Source organism: Capricornis sumatraensis, chromosome 6 (genome assembly GCF_032405125.1).
Source record: "Capricornis sumatraensis isolate serow.1 chromosome 6, serow.2, whole genome shotgun sequence".
Classification (NCBI taxonomy): domain Eukaryota; kingdom Metazoa; phylum Chordata; class Mammalia; order Artiodactyla; family Bovidae; genus Capricornis; species Capricornis sumatraensis.
The window spans coordinates 48,174,658-48,198,574 of NC_091074.1; the positions used below are offsets into that span (position 1 = coordinate 48,174,658).

The 23,917-nt window shown below is 43.3% G+C and overlaps 1 protein-coding gene and 1 pseudogene across 1 annotated transcript in view; both read right to left on the reverse strand.

Moving 5' to 3' along the window:
- Positions 1-10,275, reverse strand: part of SLC1A1 (solute carrier family 1 member 1) — a 73,096-nt gene extending 62,821 nt beyond the window's left edge. The window contains exon 1 of the mRNA XM_068973947.1: positions 10,185-10,275. Within this exon, the coding sequence (XP_068830048.1) occupies positions 10,185-10,275 (91 nt within the window). The remainder of the gene's footprint in view (positions 1-10,184) is intronic.
- A 12,174-nt stretch (positions 10,276-22,449) lies between these two features.
- On the reverse strand, positions 22,450-22,549 carry LOC138081618 (U6 spliceosomal RNA; annotated as a pseudogene).
- Between the last annotated feature and the right edge of the window lie 1,368 nt (positions 22,550-23,917).

Below are 23,917 nucleotides of genomic sequence, written 5' to 3' on the forward strand. Positions count from 1 at the left end.
TTCCACCTCTTCTTTGAAGGCCCAAGGCACATTGAGGCTTTCTTGCAGGGTTTACCACACTTACTCCTGTCAATGATTTCTGTGCACAAACTACCTCTGACAGACTAAAACAAAACAGACTTCAACTCTGCATCTCTTGCCAGTTAACATCAATACTTCTTCAATTTAAATTAATTGCTAAGTGAAGACATCTTCCCAGCAATGAACAACACTTTTCATCTGACCTGCCAGTCCCCTTTGATTAACGGCAGTTGCCTAGAGAAGAGTTTTGAGGATTCCAAGGCCGTCACAAAGCTCCAGGGTAAAGAGTGTTGTAATCAGCTAGTGCTGCCTGCCATGGGACAGGACTGGAAGCAGCGGCTTGAATACAGTACAATTTGGGAATATAAATTAAGCAATATAATAGCACAGAGAAGGGAAATCATCTCTGATTGGCAGTCAGAGAAGTCTATATGATAAAAGTGAAAAATGAGATCCCATCAAGGATGGGTAGAATAATAGTGGGTGAAACACCATGAGCAGAAGCAGTAGGACAGGAGAGCATTATACATCCTGGGAAAGTAACTTTTAGACAAGCTCAACTAGAGTAACTTCAAGTAAGGGAAAGGACTAAACACTGTCGGATGCCGTAGGTTCAAAGACATAATAAAGAAAAGCCAAGAGACAGACAAGAGATGGAGTAAGAAGGAGGGTACTAGGCTTTATTTAGCTATTATACAAGAGTGAAGTCTGTAAGAATGCTCTGAACTATAATTCGGGTGTATCCAAGTTTTCTAGGAAGCAGTCTTACTTAATGGTTAATAACCACAGTTTTGGAGTCAGTTCTGGGTGCAAATCCCAGTTCTGAGTGTGACCTCAGTCATGTGACTTAAGCCTTGTACATTTCAGTCTCCTTATCTGTAAAATAAGTATAGGGTCAATTGGGAAATAATGTGCATAAAAGTCATAATAAACCCTCTATAAGTATTACCAATTACACTCGGCTACCCACAAGAAAAATAAATTGTCAAAGGAGAAACTGTATCTCCCTCATTGCTTCATAATTTGGGAAATCTCATATGAAATTTGTCAAGTGGTTAAGTGGCTGAGAAAATAATTAAGTATATGAAATAGGCACAGAATCAGTTTATTTTCCAGTAATGCTTGGAGGCTTGGAGATTAGGCTTTCTGTGGTTAGGCATTTTTGATGATGGTCCATTTATTTTGTTGTTGAATTGATTCTTTACTGAATTATAAGTAACTAGATAATTATTAAGCAATACAACAGTGGTAGAATAATAATTTAATTTTATAATCTCATTCAAGATTCTCATCTAAGGGTTTCCTCCTTAGTCAAGTAAGTGCAGTTTTAACCCCCTGAGAAAAGCAAGTCCAAATTGTTATCTCAATGCAGCTGTAAAAATGACCGCACAGTGCAGACCCTCACTGAGGTCACACCTGAACAGAAGTTCCGCTCCCCAAAGCCACCACTTTGCTTCAATAGCTCGACCTAGCCGAGTCACACGACGCTGGTGTCAGGACCTTTCCTGGACACAGGGAAATCTGCTAAGACAACCGTCCTGCCTGTGGACCCAGTTGTGGACTCTGTGACCAAGAACGGCCCTGGGGACAAAGACCTCAGCCTAAGCGTGGAGGGACTGGTGGGAGGGTTTTGCTTCCTCAATGCTGGCTCTAGGTCTTGTGGTGGAGAATGAGGCATAACTTCCTCTCTGTCCTGACAGAGTAGGGACCATGGCCCAGAGCTCACACAGCTGGGGCTGGGCCTGGGAGGGGAATCACCCAGGACACACAGCATGAAGTGTCTATGAGCTGGGACGAGGTCTGCCCATCCCGGAAAGCGCAGGAGTATTTGTTGGAAAGGAAATATTCTACCTCTGGTAATGGAACAGGCAGTCAGCAGATATTTTTCAAACACAGGGTAGTAACATTTCTGGCAATGAGTGAGTCACTGAAACACTTCCTTTCCATTAACAGAGGTGTTACTGTGGAGCTTACTAATTACAACAGAGCCCTCTTTGTCGCCGTTTGGGTCTGTTTCCTCAGCAAGTATAAGTTAGCTCCTTCGAAATCTATCTGCTGGGCTAAACTATAGCTACAAAGTAAATTATTGGCTTAGTAGTAACTGCCTCCAATATTGTCTTCTATTAGATGTATGCTGAACATTCAAAATAGGAAAGGCTTGCTACTTTAACACACACTGCTGCAGAGGAGTCTAAGTGGGCCACTCGGTGTTGTCTAAGATGAGTTCATTTTCTTCAAGAGTGTTCCAGTCCCCATGGTATCTGTGACCCCAGATCTCCAGAGACATTAACACGGGGGAGACCTGCAGCTCCTCAGGCGGACAGAGCTGCCTGGCATCAGGCCAGCATGTCACTGACTCCCTACAGGACAGCTACTTCCAGTCTCAGCTATATTAAAGGTAATCACAGCTCCTCCCAAGTAATTAACGTGGAAAGTTTTCTCTTTATAAGCAAGTGCTCATCTGAGTGTGTATATGCTCTCCAATTGCTAATTCCTAATCCCATTTATTTGTACCTTGTCTGTGCAACCCAGAGTTTTCTTCCATCTGAGCAACTATATGAGTGCCACCAAATCCAGATTTGGCATGTGATAGCTTTCTACATCTTGTGTGATCATTTTAAGCTTCCTTTATTTCTTATGCCCACTGCTCAAATTTTTGACAGATGGTAAGTCTGATCAACTAAAAATCACAATCTTTTCAGTGATTCTACAACTCTGGTGGATTCTGATTTGGTTCCAAAACTGACACCAAACCAGGCATGGGTATTCAAAGCCCAAAACAGTTTCCCTAATTCTTCCATATGTGAAAGTGGGATCTAGTCAGCTAAAGGATTGCTTCCCCAATATACTTAATTAAGCAAATATGTGCAAGACACACATTCCTGTATAGAAACTATACAAGTTTTTAGACCTTATATTACTGTTGTAATGAATAATTTAAAGCTGACATATAACATTACCTTGGTAACAGTTCCACACACAATTTACATTATTATATCCCAAGTCACAGATGTAGAACAACTGATTCAACATCAAGGTCATTTTATCCTCTAGTAATGACTGTGTGTATGTGTGTTAAATCGCTTTGGTTGTGTCCCAACTCTTTGTGACGCTATGGACCATAGCCCGCCAGGCTCCTCTGTCCATGGGATTCTCCTGGCAAGAATACTGGAGTGGGTTGCCATTTCCTCCTCCAGGGGATCTTCCCCATCCAGGGATTGAACCTGAACCTGCAGCTCCTGCAACTTCTGCATTGCAGGCGCATTCTTCACCACTGAGCCATCAGGGAAGCCAGTAATGACCTTAACTCTTCCTAAGTTCCCTAAGAAGAGTTCCTCTGACTCTGAGCAATGAACTGAGGAATGACTACACAAGCATAGAGCTAAAGGATCTTAAATCTAGAAGGAACTTCAGTGATCTGACCCAGGGTCAACAAGTGTGCAGCACACACGCCACTGTTTCCTGATCTTAAGCCCTTGGCAGACATCGGTAATCAAGTTCAGAGCTTTTGTTTCCAATTTTTTCTCAACAAAATATCACCTCAGACAGTCAGCTACCTATAAATGGGAGTTGGAAATCTTTGTTCTCTTCCAGCTAATCCAAACCTCTCTTCCTTCTGATAAGAAGGGTAATAGGAATGCTTCTGCCCTCTAGGGGTCTATAACCTAGTTGTGAGGCAGAAAAGTTAACATACTTGATAAGTATGTATAATACTGTTAATCTGTCTTAGTGATGCAAATCACAGAAGGCTGAAGCAGGCAGAGAAGAATGTATGATGGAATTCAAGCTTAGGTTTGGGCTAATTTACTCATTCAATAAACAAAGATAACCTCTTACTATCTCCCTGGGTCATAAATGACTCAACAATTCAACAAATGTATTGAGCACACCAGGCATTGTGACAGGTGGTGTGGATATAGTGAGGGGCAGCCAGAATTCCTTCCCTCAAGGGCTCTTCAAGGGTCAGTGGAGAGGGCAAATATGAGCAAATACTCTAACTACTTGGACTTCCCTGTAGCTCAGACTGTAAAGCATCTGCCTACAATGTGGGAGACCTGGGTTCGGTCCCTGGGTTGGGAAGATCCCCTGGCGAAGGAAATGGCAATCCACTTCAGTACTCTTGCCTGGAAAATCCCATGGACAGAGGAGCCTGGTAGGCTACAGTCCATGGGGTCGCAAAGAGTCAGATATGACTGAGTGACTTCACTTTGACTTTCTTTCCAACTACAGGGCAACAAAGAGCAAGTTGATATTGGTTCTGTGCAGTGGGAAGGCATGATAGGTCTTCTCCAAGCTGCTGCCCCAGCCAGGACTCCCTCTCCTGCTAGAGATCCCCACCTCCTTGTTCCAAGGACCAAATCTAGTCAAGGAGTGTCAGGTCAACCTGCCGAACACCTCACAGAGCCATCTTTTCCTACCTACTCCCACTGCGGCTGCCCTGCTGAGGCCCCCATCTCCCTCTCTACCTGGACCTCAACAGCAATCCCCTGGGTGTTCAGCCCACCTGCAACATTACCCTCCTTGGATCCATTCACCACATCCATCTGCCTCAAGGATCTTTTCTAAGCACAGTCCTGACCATGTCACTGTCCAGCTTCATCCCCAGAAGCATGTCTGAACTTATCAGTGTGGCATTCCAATCCCTCTAAGATCCAGCCCCGGACCTCTGTGGCAGCTTTGCTTTTTTCCCCTCATGTACCTCAGTCACGCCCGTTGCACCAGTCACACCAAGCCCCTTAGTTCAAAGGTAAGAAGGGCTGACTTTGAAGGTGGAAAGAATAGCAGGGGAGACTCATGGACCAAGGTGTAAGGGTGATGCTGAGCCTAGAGTGAAGACCAACCTGGCTAATGAGTCCAGCAAACCCCACAGGAACAGTGTTCCTCCAGGGTATACACTGCAATTCTGAGAGTCCCAGGAGGCATGCTTCTGCCCCTTCTCAGTCTCAGGGGAGAAAGGGGCAACTGCAGCTCAAATCGAACACTACAGAGTCTTCATTCCCTATTTTGACGTGGCACACAGCCAGACCACCGTGATCCCCAAGAGGTTCTGTGAGGACCAGGCAGATGGGGACAAAGACGGAGGATAGCATCCAAAGGAGGGGAAGGGAAAGTACAGTAAAGCTGGGAATTGCCAGTTGTTATCTGAGTGATCCTGAGTGAGTCCTGCACTGTTCCATGTCTGTTTCCTCATCCATATAATGGCAAAACAATAATGCCTACCTTACAGTTGCATTATTTTTCTCATTGACTTTTCTTAAGCATTTCCTAAGATTTCACTAACCATGACAGAAATGAGATTAGAAAAGTGGCTAATTGCACTAGCCTCCTGAGCTGGTCTCTCTGCTTCCACCCTTCTGTCTGCTCTCTATGGTCTAAGAGCAGCCAGGAGAGCAGATTAAGACAATCAGACCATGTCACTACTCTGCTCAAAACCTTTTAATGGTTTCCCAACTCCAGTAAAAATCAAAGTCCTTATAAGAGCACACACCATCCTATCGCCTCTCCCCCTCCCACTCCACTCCCATGCTCTTCCTCATGCTGGGATCTCCCCAGTTATCTGTGCACATGTTCCCTCACTTCTTTCCAGTCTCAACTCAACTGTCGCCTTCTCAGCAGGGCCTGGTTGCTCAGTGGTAAAAAATTCACCTGCCAATGCAGGAGATGCAGGTTCCATCCCTGGGCCGAGAGGGTCCCCTGGAGAAGGAAATGGTAACTCTAGTATTCTTGCCTGGAAAATCCCAGGGAGAGAGGAGCCTGGCAGCTTACAGTCCATGGGAGTCCAAAAGGAGTTGGACACAACTTAGCAACTTAACAGCAGCAGCAGGGCCTTCCCATTCACCCTATTTCAACTATAACCGCCCAGTTCCCCTCCCTGCTTTATGTTGCTCTAAAACACTCTCAACCACCCAACGTACTCTATTGTAGTTCACCTCTTTATCCGGTTTCCTGTCTACTTGTCTCCACTTCACCATACGCTCCATGAGGACAGGGGTTTTATTTTGTTCACTGTTACGTGCCCTGGCTCTAGAAAAGTCCCTGGCACACAGTAGATGCCTGATATAGATTTGTTGAATGAGCAAATGATTTAAGTGCCAGTTACAGTACTGGTATATTCCAAGGCTGAGCTGATCAGAGGCCCAGCAGCACAGGCTGAAGCACATGAGTTTCATGATAACAAAATATATTCTGAACACTGAGCTGAAGCCATTCCCCCGCCCCCATCTCATACTCAGGGGCTTCAGAGACAGGCAGAAACACAGCAAGAGAGCTTATGCCACAGCTCAAATTAGCACTGCCAGATATATACTACAAGAGCCCCAGCGGAGGAGACATGAGGCTGGCTTGGGCAAGGATATTACTAAGGACATGAAGAAACTGTTCTCAGTTTTAGACAACAGAATCTGAATCTATAAATGATTGCTTCTTTTAGAGTGCTGAAGAAAATTATTCAGGAAGAATAAGCTTGTCGGCTCTGTCCTGTAAATAGAAATAGCTATATCCTTTCCTGAAAATCCATAAGCTGGAAATCAGATTTTTCAAATGACTGAAATAAAGTACAACCTGTCTGGATAGAATGATCAGGCTTTATGTTGTGAGCGGGGTGAGGGTTCCATGACTGCTTTGCCAGCATTACACATGCTATGATCATTACCGGCTGACTTGAATTACAATGCACAGAATCCTCACACACTGATTCTGCTTGAACAGAATTCCCACTGAAAGCACAAAAATTCTTCCCTCAGAATTTCTACCTGTTAAATGAAATGAAAATCATGCTATATGGGGCACAAAACAAAATGATTAATCCTTTCCATATCCTTTCAAAACAATGAATAGTGAGTGCTCTGGAGGCTGGTGTTCACCTCGACAGAACATGTCATCAAAATACTTGAATCACCCTAGACTCAGAATTCTAGGCTGGACACCAAGCAGGACAGAGAAAGATCATGAGAGACAGATCTTATTTCATAAGAAAATATTAATTTCCTCAGAATCAAGGTATTCAAATCACCTTAAAATGACATTTACTGAGTGCCTGTTATATGCTAGTCATACAACTAGGTATTTTCACATTATCTTTATCAACTCTAATAGCATAGGAGGGAATGAGCTACATCCCTATTTTCCAGATGAGGAAATTGAGGATTCCAGAGAATGAGAGATTTTGTCTAAATCACAGAGCATGACTGGATCAGAATTCAAATCTAAGACACTTGACTCCAGTCTCTGTTCTCATACTACTACACTACGGAAGCAAGGGAAAGGCCTGCAAGAATCGTAATGAATACAGTGAAAATAGTTCCTAATCCCTGGTGGCTCAGACCGTAAAGAATCTTTCTGCAATACAGAAGACCCAAGTTCGATTCCTCGGTTGGGAAGATCCTGGAGAAGGGAATGGCAATCCATTGCAGTACTTGCCTGGAGAATTCCAGGGACAGAGGAACCCATGGGGTCTCAGAGTCAGACATGACTGAGTGAGTGACACACACACACACACAATCAGATTTTACTAAAGGCCTCTCATCTGAAAATCTAAGATGTTATCTCCAGGACCTTGTAGGGTTTAACAGATAGTGAAAGATAGTCACTTTAACAAAGAAAGTCACTTAACTATTCAGTCTCTTTATTTCATGAGTAACAATATAAGGAAATAGTTAGCTTTTACTATCTCTTTGTCCACAAAAGAAATTAACATTTACACCTAATAAAGATGACCTTTAATTTCATCTCCCCTCACATACTGCCTTGAAAAATCAGAAGCTTTCATCTGGCTGCTAAAAAGTTTTGCCCTTCACTTCAAAAATCAAAATACTTTAAAGTGTCACGGCTGATGAATTATATATACCAGGGACAAAATACTTCAGTTTTAATCAGAAGATGATATTCTGTCAGGGTAATAAATTAAACGTTCTTCTTTTTTAAGGTCCACATGTTGAAAGGTTCAGAAAGGAGGCTACATGAGAGTGTTCGCAATCTCTGTTATCAGTTAAGACTGTTACAAAAATAAACTTACTATCATGGTCAAAAGGGCTTACGGATGGACTTAGCATCTCTGTTATAAGTTGGTTGCAATTTCACTTCTGGATTTAACCCAGAATGAGTTAGCACAGATGACAGAGACAGAGGTGTGACTTTTGTACTCAAGCCCAGTGCTCCAAAGACTGAAGAAAGGAGAACGATCCTGGGAAGGGCCTTGTGATGGGTGCACTGAGGGTGGTATAGGCCTGACGCTTCTCAGACCGAGTTGAAATGCTCAGGACTGCCTGATGTTACTCTTTGAGGAGCAAATGTGCTGAAAGACTTCAGTTGAGTACTTACAGATTTAATATTGTGTTTTCCTTTCTGGAGCAAAGTATTTGAATCACGCTCCCAGGGCTTACCCACATTAAAACTGGAAAAAATTGCCCATCTGACACCAAAGGCCCCATCTGCAAAACAGACATGTTATCTCCCTTGACCCGGAAGATGTATATACGTGACAGGTTCTGAAGGCCAGGGAACAATTTTCAAAATCTTTGCCAAATCAGCCTTCAGTGAATCAGTAAACTCAACACCAGCATGCCACACGTGGTCAACAGGTGAGTATCTCTGGAAAACCCCACAGCTGAAAAGGCAGGATCATTTCACTTCCACAAGGAATCAGGAGGGAAATGCCAGCCTACCCAAAACCATCCTGAAGAAGGGATTTCACAATTAATTCTGGACTCTTGTCACTAGGAAAACCAAACCATCTCAGCTATTTGGCTGCAGGTAAATCACATCGCTCTTTTTGAGGAATCTGTTATTTAAAATGTGATGGGGCAGGATAGCCCTTTCCTTAGAGCCACGTGACTCTTCTTGGGGGAAACAGAGTTAAGTAGTCAAGACTTGCTCCTCTGCTTCTCTCTTTTCCTCCCACAGATAGCCTCTGCTAAAGTAATTCCAGGATGTTATTTATTTACTAGAAACCTGACTTTGCGCAAGGATCTAGAGGAGCAAATCCGACCCTGAGGATCGCGTTAACTTCCACAGACGTTTTTGGGGCGGGGCACCAAGAGAGAAAGCAGGTGACACCAAATATTCTGAGATCAAGAAGCAGCAGCTGGAGAGAAATGTGCTTGGGGTTGGGAGAGGCACAGGCTACCACTCCTCCCAGCTCCAGTTTCCAAATGGAAGGTGAAGACTTCAAAGGAGCCTCACCTGCTGGGTGTCCCCACCTGGGCCAGGTCTTGGAGGAAAGGAGCCAGTCTTGGCTCCAACACCAAAGAGGAACATCCCAAGGCCCAAGTTGTAAAACAGACAACCTGGCAGAAATTCAGAGTCTAAATTGGAATAACTCATACCTCTGAGCAATGGCTCAGACATTCACCTGATCCAGTGATGTGTCAGAAATAAATCACTTAAATACACCTTGTTTAAAAACAAGCAAATATGACTTAAATATTACTTTCAATAGAAAAGAAATGTGGCGAGCAGGGGAGCTCAAGGAGGCGACCTCGGTAGGTTTGCAGGGTGGAAAGGGAGAAATCTGATAGGTCTCCCTTCCCCTAGACTTCCTGCGGGCCATCACTGCACATCCTTAAATTCAAGCACAAATCTGGCAGGTTTTCCGTGCCTGGGTGCGGGCAGCGGCTCGCCGCCGCGTGGGCAGGCACCTTTCCAGGCACTGACTAGGAAGAGTGACCGACTGTAACATCCACACTCTCCCTCCCGCCGGGGACCGGGCCATTCCTGAGGTTAAGATGCCTCTTCCAGTTCAACCGCGCAAACCATCATCCACACTCGCTCTGTCCGGACAACGCATGGTTCAGGGGGAAAAAGAGGAGGGGAGCAGATAGGATTTAAACAATTAAACCACATTTGCTTCCAAACGGTAAGAACGGAGACCTACTTGTTTCCCTTTCCCCCTTTCAAGCCCCTATGATCATTTTGGGTAAAGCAGGAACCCGAAGCTCACGGAGCACGCAAATGGGTGCCCCAGAGGAGCTTTGTTCTTCGCACGGAGAAACCAGCACCCTCGAGGGTAAGCCCCCGCGCGGTGTCGGAAGCCGAGGGGGAGCCGAGGAACCGAGCACCTGGTGCGCCAGCGCCATGCCGATCCTCACACGCGCCCGCCCCGCACGCGGCCTGGGTGCTGGGAGCGCGTGAGGGTGCGCGCGTCGCCCACCCGCCACGCATCTCACCTAGCACCACCGCGACCACGGTGGAAAGTAGCAGCCAATTATTCCTCAGGAAGCGCTTCCAGTCGCATCCCTTCCTCGCCGGCTTCCCCATAGCTGGCGCCCGGGCTCGGAACCACAATAGAGGCGGCCGCTATTGTGCGTGGGGCTCGCCCGTGCGCGCGAGGGCCGGGGAAACCCTGGGACGGCCAGTAGCTCCGCGGCGCAGTGGAGGAGGGTTGCGGGCGCGACGCGGAGAGGGTGTGCGCTAGCTGCTGCAGCCGCTGCTGTCACCACCGCCGCAGCCGCCACCTGAGCTCGTGCGCCGCGCCTGCCGCCCGTGTTGTGCGTGGCGGGCGCGCCCGGCTCCTCCTGCCGCCGCCGCGCTTGCGGCACCCGGGCCAACCAGCAAGGAAAGAGGGAGGAGCGGCCGGCCCAGGGAGGCGGGTGCGTGCGTGGTGCGCCCGGGGTACCGGTGGAGCAAGCCTGGGAGGGCGTTCGCGCTGTAGCTGGAGCCGGGTCGGCCCTCAGAAGAGCAGTGTGCTCCGCCCCAGTTTCAGGCTGGAGCCTTTCGCTATTTTTTTTTTTTTTAAATTGCTCAGGCTAGGTTTTCGGATTTACGGTTTCCTCTGCTCCCTAATCCTTGCGGGGCGGAGGGGCGGAGTCAGTGGCCCCTTTGGCTTGAACTTCAGCCTGCACACCCCCACGCCTCCTCTTTCGCCACACCAGCTATTGTCAGTGCAGCACCCGAGCGGGGAGAGCTGGGGGGAACTGAGTTCTGTCTTGGGTTCCCTTTGCTTCTCGGACTTGCCAACAGCCTAGAAAGCCTGAAGCCTCTAGGAGTGAAAGAAAGAGTGCTAGGGGCAGAACGGGACTTTGTGAACTTCCACACGAGGTTTCTAACCCGCCGCCCCCAGAGGTATTATTAACTCTCCTGCTTGGGTCCAGGGAGGTGAAGCTCCTGTAGGACTGCCTGTGGACCCAGGGCTTGGAATGGACCCTCTTAGAACTTCACTTCCGCTGCTTGCGGCTGGCTCCGTGGCCGCCCGAGGCCCCAGAGCTGTGAGACTTGGCAAAGTAATTCAGACTGAAAACCCAACCAAGCGGAGCTGAGTAAAAGGTGGGCGGGCCCATCCCTCAGGGCAAACGTTTTGGAAAGGCAAAAGCAGGAGAGTTGGAGAAACTAGGTAAGTGCCGCGGAGTGAATTTTCTAATTCCCTTCTGTTCTTTTACTCAGTTTTTTTTTTTTATTTTTCACCCTAGCTTATACAAAACGTTTTTCTTCCCTCAACCACACCACCACCTCGCAGCTCTAGTCTTGCCTTCTCGTCAGCTTTTCTTAGGTTACCGCAGCCCCGCACCTTGTTGCTGTTGCTGAGTCTCCTCTAGTTGGGGAATCTCCCCAACTAAAAATTTTCTGATTACTAACTCCTCACAATTAGAGCGCCATTCCTTTGGATAAACTGACAGAAGTGTCCTGGAAGAGAAAGTAAGTTTTATGAACCATGTACATTTTAGTATGACCTTATCAGCTCGTTTCCACAAAATAAATTTTGAGAAAGGAAAGACAGAGGAATACCAACGTCGTTGTGTGCCTGGGGAAGATCTGAAGAAATGTCAGAAGAAGGGAAACTATTAAGAAAGAAGGGATAAAGATTTCCATCCTACAGTAAAAAGGCTGGAAATACTCAGATGTCCAGCATGAAAGGAATGGTAAATATTTTATGGAACTGCCATGCAGCTGTACATTATGCAGCCTCTATGAAGGAAGTTTATGACATTTCTAAGAGCATAGGATGGCACATGTCATAATAGAGAAAACAAGAAGATTAAAATGTTTATATAGTGTGATCACAACTATGTAAAACAAACATAAAACAAAGCCATGTACTTAGAAAAAAGTCTAGAAGGAAACACAAAATTTTAACAGTGCTCATCTGGGTGATAATATGATGTCTGAATCTTTTTGCTTTCTATCCTTCTGTATTTTCCAAACTGTTTACCATAAGCACATCCATGCCCTTTACAGTTGTAGATAGGGCTGTATTTAAAGAATAAACAGGTCCTAAAGAGGGAAAAAACTTGAAGAATCTACGACCAACTTTGTACATTGCAGTAAAGTGAAGAGGAACTAAAAAGCCTCTTGATGAAAGTGAAAGAGGAGACTGGAAAAGTTGGCTTAAAGCTCAACATTCAGAAAACGAAGATCATGGCATCCAGTCCCATCACTTCATGGGAAATAGATGGGGAAACAGTGGAAATAGTATCAGACTTTATTTTGGGGGGCTCCAAAATCTCTGCAGATGGTGACTGCAGCCATGAAATTAAAAGACGCTTACTCCTTGGAAGAAAAGTTATGACCAACCTAGATAGCATATTCAAAAGCAGAGACATTACTTTGCTGACAAAGGTCCGTCTAGTCAAGGCTATGGTTTTTCCAATAGTCATGTATGGATGTGAGAGTTGGACTGTGAAGAAGGCTGAGCGCCGAAGAATTGATGCTTTTGAACTGGTGGTGTTGGAGAAGACTCTTGAGAGTCCCTTGGACGGCAAGGAGATCCAACCAGTCCATTCTGAAGGAGATCAGCCCTGGGATTTCTTTGGAAGGAAGGATGCTAAAGCTGAAACTCCAGCACTATGGCCACCTCATGAAAAGAGTTGACTCATTGGAAAAGACTCTGATGTTGGGAGGGATTGGGGGCAGGAGGAGAAGGGGATGACAGAGGAAGAGGTGGTTGGATGGCATCACTGACTTGATGGATGTGAGTTTGAGTGAACTCCGGGAGTTGGTGATGGACAGGGAGGCCTGGCGTGCTGCAATTCATGGGGTCGCAAAGAGTTAGACATGACTGAGCGACTGAACTGAACTGAAAATAGTTACACCTGGGTTTTGGGGTAGGATATATTTAGGTTTAAATCCCAGGACCACAATTTACTAGTTGGGTGTTCTTGGGCAAGTTATTAATACTTAAATTTTTTGTCTTGCTTTCTGCATGTGTAAATGGAGGCATTCACAGTATTTATTTCATGAGGATATTGTAAGAATTGAATACAAGAATGTATGTAAAAGACTTAGAACAGTGCCTGGCACGCAACAAGTGCCATCATGAGTTTTACTTGGAGTCAACCTAGGCAGGCGTTTTCTTACTTCCTCCTTTGTTCCCTGCCTGTCCTAAAGATACATTGAGCCATTTCACACACATAAGACCCTTTGTATATTGATTAATAGTAATTTCCTTTAAATTACTGTCAGGGACCCTAAATCTATTGTACTTTCACACCTAAAGCTCACATGTACATACTCATTTTATGCTTCTTTGAACTATGCAGTCTAAAAATAGGGTAATAAAAAAGGAAAATAGAATCTAAACATATACATTCATTTTGCAATAATTAACATCTCTGCATTTAAAGTCAAGAATCTCAGAAGTTCAAAGCATGTACGCCAGATGAATTATAAACTGTGTTTATGCTTTACTAAATGGCAGTTCCACTTTCAGTTCAGTTCAGTTCAGTCGCTCAGTCGTGTCCGACTCTTTGCGAGCCCATGAATCGCAGCACGCCAGGCCTCCCTGTCCATCACCAACTCCCAGAGTTCACTCAGACTCATGTCCATTGAGTCAGTGATGCCATCCAGCCATCTCATCCTATGTTGTCCCCTTCTCCTCCTGCCCCCAATCCCTCCCAGCATCAGAGTCTTTTCCAATGAGTCAACTCTTCGCATGAGGTGGCCATGGTACTGGAGTTTCAGCTTTAGCATCCTTCCTTCCAAAGAAATCCCAGGGCTGATCTCCTTCAGAATGGACTGGTTGGATCTCCTTGCCGTCCAAGGGACTCTCAAGAGTCTTTTCCAACACCACCAGTTCAAAAGCATCAATTCTTCGGCACTCAGCCTTCTTCACAGTCCAACTCTCACATCCATACATGACTATTGGAAAAACCATAGCCTTGACTAGACGGACATTAGACGGCAAAGTAATGTCTCTGCTTTTGAATATGCTATCTAGATTGGTCATAACTTTTCTTCCAAGGAGTAAGCGTCTTTTAATTTCATGGCTGCAATCACCATCTGCAGTGATTTTGGAGCCCCCCAAAATAAAGTCTGACACTATTTCCACTGTTTCCCCATCTATTTCCCATGAAGTGATGGGACCAGATGCCATGATCTTCGTTTTCTGAATGTTGAGCTTTAAGCCAACTTTTTCACTCTCCACTTTCACTTTCATCAAGAGGGTTTTTAGTTCCTCTTCACTTTGTGCCATAAGGGTGGTGTCATCTGCATGTCTGAGGTTATTGATATTTCTCCTGGAAATCTTGATTCCAGCTTGTGTTTCTTCCAGCCTAGCATTTCTCACGATGTACTCTGCATATAAGTTAAATAAGGAGGGTGACAATATACAGCCTTGACGTACTCCTTTTCCTATTTGGAACCAGTCTGTTGTTCCATGTCCAGTTCTAACTGTTGCTTCCTGACCTGCATACAGATTACTCAAGAGGCAAGTCAGGTGGTCTGGTATTTCCATCTCTTTCAGAATTTTCCACAATTTATTGTGATCCACACAGTCAAAGGCTTTGGTGTAGTCAATAAAGCAGAAATAGCTGTTTTTCTGGAACTCTCTTGCTTTTTCCATGATCCAGCAGATGTTGGCAATTTGATCTCTGGTTCCTCTGCCTTTTCTAAGACCAGCTTGAACATCAGGAAGTTCACGCTTCACATATTGCTGAAGCCAGGCTTGGAGAATTTTGAGCATTACTTTACTAGCATGTGAGATGAGTGCAATTGTGCAGTAGTTTGAGCATTCTTTGGCATTGCCTTTCTTTGGATTGGAATGAAAACTGACCTTTTCCAGTCCTGTGGCCACTACTGAGTTTTCCAAATTTGCTGGCATATTGAGTGCAGCACTTTCACAGCACCATCTTTCAGGATTTGAAATAGCTCCACTGGAAAGCCATCACCTCCACTAGCTTTGTTCATAGTGACGCTTTCTAAGGCCCACTTGACTTCACATTCCAGGATGTCTGGCTCTAGATGAGTGATCACAGCATCGTGATTATCTGAGTTGTGAAGATCTTTTTTGTACAGTTCTTCTGCTGTATTCTTGCCACCTCTTCTTAATATCTTCTGCTTCTGTTAGGTCCATACCATTTCTGTCCTTTATCGAGCCCATCTTAGCATGACATGTTCCCTTGGTATCTCTAATTTTCTTGAAGATATCTCTAGTCTTTCCTATTCTGTTCTTTTCCTCTATTTCTTTGCATTGATTGCTGAAGAAGGCTTTCTTATCTCTTCTTGCTCTTCTTTGGAACTCTGCATTCAGATGCTTATATCTTTCCTTTTCTCCTTTGTTTTTCACCTCTCTTCTTTTCACAGCTATTTGTAAGGCCTCCCCAGACAGCCATTTTGCTTTTTTGCATTTCTTTCCATGGGGATGGTCTTGATCCCTGTCTCCTGTACAATGTCATGAACCTCATTCCACAGTTCATCAGGCACTCTGTCTATCAGATCTAGGCCCTTAAATCTATTTCTCACTTCCACAGTATAATCATAAGGGATTTGATTTAGGTCATACCTGAATGGTCTAGCGGTTTTCCCTGCTTTCTTCAGTTTGAGTCTGAATTTGGTAATAAGGAGTTCATGATCTGAGCCACAGTCAGCTCCTGGTCTTGTTTTTGTTGACTGTATAGAGCTTCTCCATCTTTGGCTGCAAAGAATATAATCAGTCTGATTTCGGTGTTGACCATCTGGTGATGTTCATGTGTAGAGTCTTGTCTTGTGTTGTTGGAAGAGGGTGTTTGCTATGACCAGTGCATTTTCTTGATAAAACCCTATTAGTCTTTGCCCTGCTTCATTGCGCATTCCAAGGCCAAATTTACTTGTTACTCCAGGTGTTTCTTGACTTCCTACTTTTGCATTCCAGTTCCCTATAATAAAAAGGACATCTTTTTTGGATATTAGTTCTAAAAGGTCTTGTAGGTCTTCATAGAACCGTTCAACTTCAACTTCTTCAGCGTTAGTGCTTGGGGTATAGACTTGGATTAGTGTGATATTGAATGGTTTGCCTTGGAAACGAATAGAGATCTTTCTGTTGTTTTTGAGATTGCATCCAAGTACTGCATTTCGGACGCTTTTGTTGACCATGATGGCTACTCCATTTCTTCTGAGGGATTCCTCCCCACAGTGGTAGATATAATGGTCATCTGAGTTAAACTCACCCATTCCAGTCCATTTTAGTTTGCTGATTCCTAGAATGTCAACGTTCACTCTTACCATCTCTTGTTTGACCACTTCCAATTTGCCTTGATTCAAATGACCTGACATTCCAGGTTCCTATGCAATATTGCTCTTTACAGCATCAGCCCTTACTTCTATCACCAGTCACATCCACAGCTGCATATTGTTTTTGCTTTGGCTCCATCCCTTCCTTCTTTCTGGAGTTATTTCTCCACTGATCTCCAGTAGTGTGTAGGGCACTACTGACCTGGGGAGTTCGTCTTTCAGTATCCTATCATTTTGCCTCTTCATACTGTTCATGGGGTTCTCAAGGCAAGAATACTGAAGTGGTTTGCAATTCCTTTCTCCAGTGGACCACATTCTGTCAGACCTCTCCACCATGACCTGCCCGTCTTGGGTTGCCCTGTGGGCATGGGTTAGTTTCATTGAATTAGACAAGGCTGTGGTCCTAGTGAGATTAGATTCACTAGTTTTCTGTGAGTATGGTTTCAGTGTGTCTGCCCCTGATGCCCTCTTGCAACGCCTACCATCTTACTTGGGTTTCTCTTACCTTGGGCGTGGTGTATCTCTTCATGGCTGCTCCAGTAAAGTGCAGCCGCTGCTCCTTATCATGGACGAAGGGTATTTCCTCACCACCACCCTTCCTGACCTTCAACGTGGGATATCTCCTCTAGGCCCTCCTGTGCCCACGCAGCCACTGCTCTTTTAGCTGTAATAAAAGATAATTGATAAGCAAACAATTAATAGTGCACTTAATATTTGCCAGACACCCTCCTGACCACTTTATACATACCACTACTTTGGTCCTCATGACAGTTCAGTGAAGTAGGGACTATTATATCCATGGGGCTGCTGGAAAAATCAAATGAGATCTTGTGTATTATCATTATTTTCATTTTAGAGCTGAGGAATTTGAGGTAAAGGAAGGTTAAGTAACTTGCTTATGTTCCCTCCATTAGTCAGAGAAGGATCAAGGGTTGAACTCAGTGGTCTTATTTTTTTTCCTTTTTTTTTCCAGATCATTTTATTATTTTTTAAAAATATAAATTTATTTATTTTAATTGGAGGTTAATTACTTTACAATATTGTATTGGTTTTGCCATACATCAACATGAATCTGCCACAGGTATACACGTGTTCCCCATCCTGAACCCCCCTCCCACCTCCCTCCCCGTACCATCCCTCTGGGTCATCTCAGTGCACCAGCCCCAAACATGCAGTATCCTGCATCGAACCTGGACTGGCGATTCATTTCATATATGATATTATACGTGTTTCAATGCTGTTCTCCCAAATCATCCCACCCTCTCCTCCCACAGAGTCCAAAAGACTGTTCTATACATCTGTGTCTCTTTTGTTGTCTCACATACAGGGTTATCATTACCATCTTTCTAAATTCCATATATATGCGTTAGTATACTGTATTGGTGTTTCCCTTTCTGGCTTACTTCACTCTGTATAATAGGCTCCAGTTTCATCCACCTCATTTGAACTGATTCAAATGTATTCTTTTTAATGGCTGAGTAATACTCCATTGTGTATATGTACCACAGCTTTCTTATCCGTTTATCTGCCAGTGGACCTCTAGGTTTTCTCCATATCCTGGCTATTATAAACAGTGCTGCGATGAACATTGGAGTACACGTGTCTCTTTCAAATCTGGTTTCCTCAGTGGGATTGCTGGGTCATAAGGCAGTTCTATTTGCAGTTTTTTAAGGAATCTCCACACTGTTCTCCATAGTGGCTGTACTAGTTTGCATTCCCACCAACAGTGTAAGAGGGTTCCCTTTTCTCCACACCCTCTCCAGCATTTATTGCTTGTAGACTTTTGGATCGCAGCCATTCTGACTGGCATTAAATGGTACCTCAATGTGGTTTTAATTTGCATTTCTCTGATAATGAGTGATGTTGAGCATCTTTTCATGTGTTTGTTAGCCATCTGTATGTCTTCTTTGGAGAAATGTCTATTTAGTTCTTTGGCCCATTTTTTGATTGAGTCATTTATTTTTCTGGAATTGAGCTGCAGGAGTTGCTTGTATATTTTTGAGATTAGTTGTTTGTCAGTTGCTTCATTTGCTATTATTTTCTCCCATTCTGAAGGCTGTCTTTTCACCTTGCTTAGAGTTTCCTTTGTTGTGCAGAAGCTTTTAAGTTTAGTTAGGTCCCATTTGTTTATTTTTGCTTTTATTTCCAGAATTCTGGGAGGTGGGTCATAGAGGATCCTGCTGTGATGTATGTCAGAGAGTGTGTGCCTGTGTTCTCCTCTAGGAGTTTTATAGTTTCTGGTCTTACATTTAGATCTTTAATCCATTTTGAGTTTATCTTTCTGTATGGTGTTAGAAAGTGTTCTAGTTTCATTCTTTTACAAGTGGTTGACCAGTTTTCCCAGCACCACTTGTTAAAGAGATTGTCTTTAATCCATTGTATATTCCTGCCTCCTTTGTCAAAGATAAGGTGTCCATAGATGCATGGATTTATCTCTGGGCTTTCTATTTTGTTCCATTGATCTATATTTCTGTCTTTGTGCCAGTACCATACTGTCTTGATGACTGTGGCTTTGTAGTAGAGCCTGAAGTCAGGCAGGTTGATTCCTCCAGTTCCATTCTTCTTTCTCAAGATTGCTTTGGCTATTTGAGGTTTTTTGTATTTCCATACAAATTGTGAAATTATTTGTTCTAGCTCTGTGAAAAATACCATTGGTAGCTTGATAGGGATTGCATTGAATCTATAGATAGCTTTGGGTAGTATACTCATTTTCACTATATTGATTCTTCCAATCCATGAACATGGTATATTTCTCCATCTATCAGTGTCCTCTTTGATTTCTTTCATCAGTGTTTTATAGTTTTCTGTATATAGGTCTTTAGTTTCTTTAGGTAGACATATTGAACTCAGTGGTCTTGCTCAGCTAAGTACACAAACTCTGCATTAAACCACCACCTCTATTATGAGAAACAAATACAGAATTGTTATGGGAAAATTACTCTTGAGTTATGTGAATTTTACTCTACACAAGATTGTCAAGAATCCCTCCATCCACATCCAGGAAATGATTTGGTGTCCTACAGTGCTGTGCTCAAGTGGAAACTGCATGCATCTTATGGGGCAGTGGTTGAACCCTCGAATCATTTCTCCATTGATGCTACAAGCACTCAATAATTCTACCTGACTTCTCTGCCTAAGACAAGAAATGGAATAGGAAGCATCACTTTGGAGAGAGAGGAGATTGGAGACCCCTGGTGCTCAAGTTCTGTTCTTTTTTACTTTCTAAGCCTGAGCTAGTCATGGACACAAATAATTGCAAATTGGACAGAAGTGGAGAAGCATGTCTCTTGTAAACTACCTGAGGGGATCGTAACTACTCAGCTCCCAAAATAAAATCTCCACTCTTCTGGGATAAGATCTTAAAGCCAAGTGGAAAGAAGTGTTAGGATTTTACCCCTCCAGTAGATCTCCCTTTTCCCTGGTCCCTCAAATTCTTTCATCCTGCTGAAATATAACTTTGGCCAGTTCTTACTGCATTACATTTTGCCAGTGTGTCTGTTTGCCCCTTCCTTCCTTCCTCCCTCCGTCCCCCTCCCCCTTCTTTGTCCTCTCTCTCTTTCTACCATTTAAGTAACTCTGACATTTCCTTTATTGTTATTGTTTCTCTCTCTCTCTCTTAAATTGTTAACTCATGGACTCTCCTGTTAGTTATTAAAGAAAGGAGACTTTGACATTGTCACACAAGGTTAAGCCAGTGGGTGACAGCCTGGGTGACAGCCTGGCCTTATATATTACTTGGCCTAGAAATGAAAAGGGGCATTCAGAAAGAAAAAAGTAAGTCATCAGCTTCTGAACCTCTCTTAAAATAGTATGCTGGTTGCATTCTACCACCATAAAACATACGCAGCTGGATGCTTTGTCCTCAAGCTGTGACAATGGGGAGAAGGAGGTCATGAGTACTGGAGTCTCCTTTAGCATCTATAGCAGTGATTCATGACTGATAGATAGTAAGAAGGATGCTGTCAGCATATTCCAATACCTTTTTTTTTTCAGCAATCTCTTTTTTGTCTTCCAATTTTGATTTGGATTTCTCTTGGGATTAAAAATTAAGGAGTAAAAGAAACTATAATTCATTAAATCTTCGCAGTAATACTCCAAGCTATATTTTATAAAGATTATTTGGCCTGAATAGACTTGTATGTTAGTTAGATATCCTTGAACTCTTGAATCCAACAGAACTTTGCCCCATAACTTTATTACTCACTTGACAAACTGAAGAGCAATTCTATTTCATTTTAGAGTATGAATAAAAAATTATCTGCTGTATGTCCTTGAACAAGTCATTTAATCTCTCTGAATCTCGGTTTCCTCATTGAAAGATATCATTTACAGTAATAAATATAAATGGTTAATACATATGAAAATATTCAGTCTCACTAGTACTGAAAGAAATGAACATTTGAACCAATATTTACTAGCTGAACAAATATATTTTAACATAAAATTTTAAAATTCACAATTATGCATTTATGATTTGAACATTTTAAATTATAAACTTAGAGAGGAAAATGAAAAATGGGAAGTGTCACACAGTGCCAGTGGACCTAGAAAATGCTATGATTTTCTAAGAATAATTAGGCAATGTGTAACCTTTCCATCAAAAGAGTTTGTATTTTGTAACTCAACCATTCTATCTCTAGAAACTTATACCAACAAAATACTAAAGGGTTGGTCATCCCAACCCAGCTGGAAAAAAATTAACTGTCTAGTAAAGTGAATTGGCTAAAGTTTGAGAAATGGTATAAAAATACACTGGACAATGAAATACTATGCAGAGACTGAAAAGCATCTTTTAGCAAAATATTAAATTACATGGGAAAATGGTAAATACCTACATACAACTATGTTTTGAGATGGCAAAAGTAAATTATAGTCAGTAGGTGGGTTGTTTTTTTATACTGAGAATGCAATCATTTATTATTTTTATCTAAAAATATAAAACTTAAAATATGTATAATTCCAAGTTAGTCTGTATGTGGGTGCACGTGTGTATAAGAGTAGTGATATGGACGTTATTAGTGTGCTCTTTTTCTTTTGCATTTCCGAGCACATGTTCTTTGCCCTGCTAAGCCAAGGTGTTCATATGCTTGGGAGATTAGGATTTGTTACAAAGGAATTTAAAGAAAAAAATGTACTAATATTAGACTTCTGTGTGATATGTGGGATTAGGTAGCAAGAAAGATTATTATTGTGAGAAAAAATGTCTCCATATTCCTTCATCTCTTCACTAGAATATCAAAAATCCAGCTTGCAGAATTGCCCCGTAGTGTAGGAACGGAACCTTCTATCTATAGTGGCTGTCACTCCAGTGGAGCAGGCAGTTGAGACACCGGGGAATTAGAAGAAAAAACATTTTATTGTCAAGGGAATAATGGCAGGAAGGGAAGGGAAGAGAGATGTTGGTCCTGTTTTCTCTCTCCAGGCAGACTGCATCCAATAAGGGGGTACATGTTACCAAAAAGGGGGTGCAGCTGTGTCCCCCTACTCCCTGTTAGAAGGCTGCTTCCCAAGCTGTCCCTTGCCAATCTGGGGTACAACTATATCAACACAAGTGTGGCAGGACAGTGTGGTCAGGCAGCAAGAGACTCTGAGATTTCACTTCTCAGCCACTCTGTTCCTGGTAGCAGGGATGCTGGGCTGATGGGATGGTCGTGGCAGGGTGAGAAGACCCTCCTTAAAGTCTAGGAGAGCACCCGCGTGAACTGGCCTGATGTAGAGAGACTCACTTATTTGTTACTTAGCAGTAGCTGCTGTGAGACAGAGGCTGTAGGTAGAGATGTCCCTCAGCTCTAACAAAGCCAAGGGAAAGACAGAACACATCTTCACAGCTGCAGATTTCAACCAAGATGGTGCACGGGGTAAGTTCCAGCACAGGGGACAGTGCTCTGGAAACCAGTGTCTGAATGAGTCCACACATTACCCTGGGTTGTTAACTTTGCAAAGTCTCTTTTATTCTACAATTGCTCCTCATCTCATTTGCTGAGCAGTCATTTGTCCTACAAAATTCTTTGTATTCTGGATTTGGCTTGCACGAATCTGTGTGTCATCCTTGCATAGGGGCCATGCTAATCTTCTCTGTATTGTTCCAAGTTTAGTATATGTGTTTATTCATGGTGGCAATTATTTCATTTCTCTACCCAACTGTTTCCTTTAAGCTGGTAGTTAGATCTGGAGATTTGATATTTGGCAATGCTAACACTGAAAAGTGGATTCTGATATTGCCAACCTGATTCATTTGTGATAAATTCACCAACAACCTTTGGAATATGATTTTGGCATCTGCTGGTAATTCATTCTGTCATTCCTTCTGAACACATTTGCTGATATTCTTCCATAGAAAGGATTTCTACCTCATCAACTGTTTGGTTACCCTGAAATAGCTTGTATGGAAAAGGCAGGATTCATGCTTTATTTCCCCTCTTTATTGGTTTTCTAGGTAATAAATTGGTATACTAGCAACATCCAATGGTGATTGATGAGGTTCCGTTTTTTTATTCTTTGTTACTATTATTATAAACACATGGATTTACATGTTGTGGATGGTTTTATGTGTTTCAGTCAGTTACAGTCATGATTCTTTCCCTGTTCAAATTTTCCCATCTTTGGTCAGTGAGAGCCCCTTCATTTTGAATCCTGTGTCCTTTTGACAGAACTATTTATCTTCAAAAGTGTCCTTATTTTCTGGCTTAGCAAAATGTCTCAAGACCATCATCCCATACATTTCTTGCCCTGGAACTCTCTCTAAGTCACTCAGTTATATCCAACTCTTTGCAATTCCATGGACTGTAGCTAGGCTCCTTGGTCCATGGAATTTTCCAGGCAAGAATGTTGGAGTGGGTTGCCATTTCCTTCTCCAAGGGATCTTCCTGACCCAGGGATTGAATGCGGGTCTCCTGAATTGCAGGCAGATTCTTTACCATCTGAGCCACCAGGGAAGCCCTGGAACTAGATACAGCCATTTCTCCAGACAGTCTGGGGCCCTCTTAGAGGAGAATAGTACTTAGAAACAATGATCTTGATGATGGGAGGGCTTGTTGCTACTAGGTTGTCGATATTTCTAGCCCTTTTTAGTGGACAGCACTCAGAAATACATATTTCATGCTGCTGCTGCTAAGTCACTCAGTCGCTTCCGACTCTGTGCGACCCCATAGACGGCAGACCACCAGGCTCCCCTGTCCTTGGGATTTTCCAGGCAAGAACACTGGAGTGGGTTGCCATTTCCTCCTCCAATGCATGAAAGTGAAAAGTGAAAGTGAAGTCGCTCAGTCATGTCCAACTCTTAGCGACCCCATGGACTGCAACCTACCAGGCTCCTCCATCCATGGGATTTTCCAGGCAAGAGTACTGGAGTGGGATGCCATTGACTTCTCTGACATATTTCATAGTAAGAGACAAACAGATAATGAGTTCATACTGATGTTTCCTGTATAATTTTTTATTATTGCAAAATATCATAATAAATTTTACCATATAAATCATT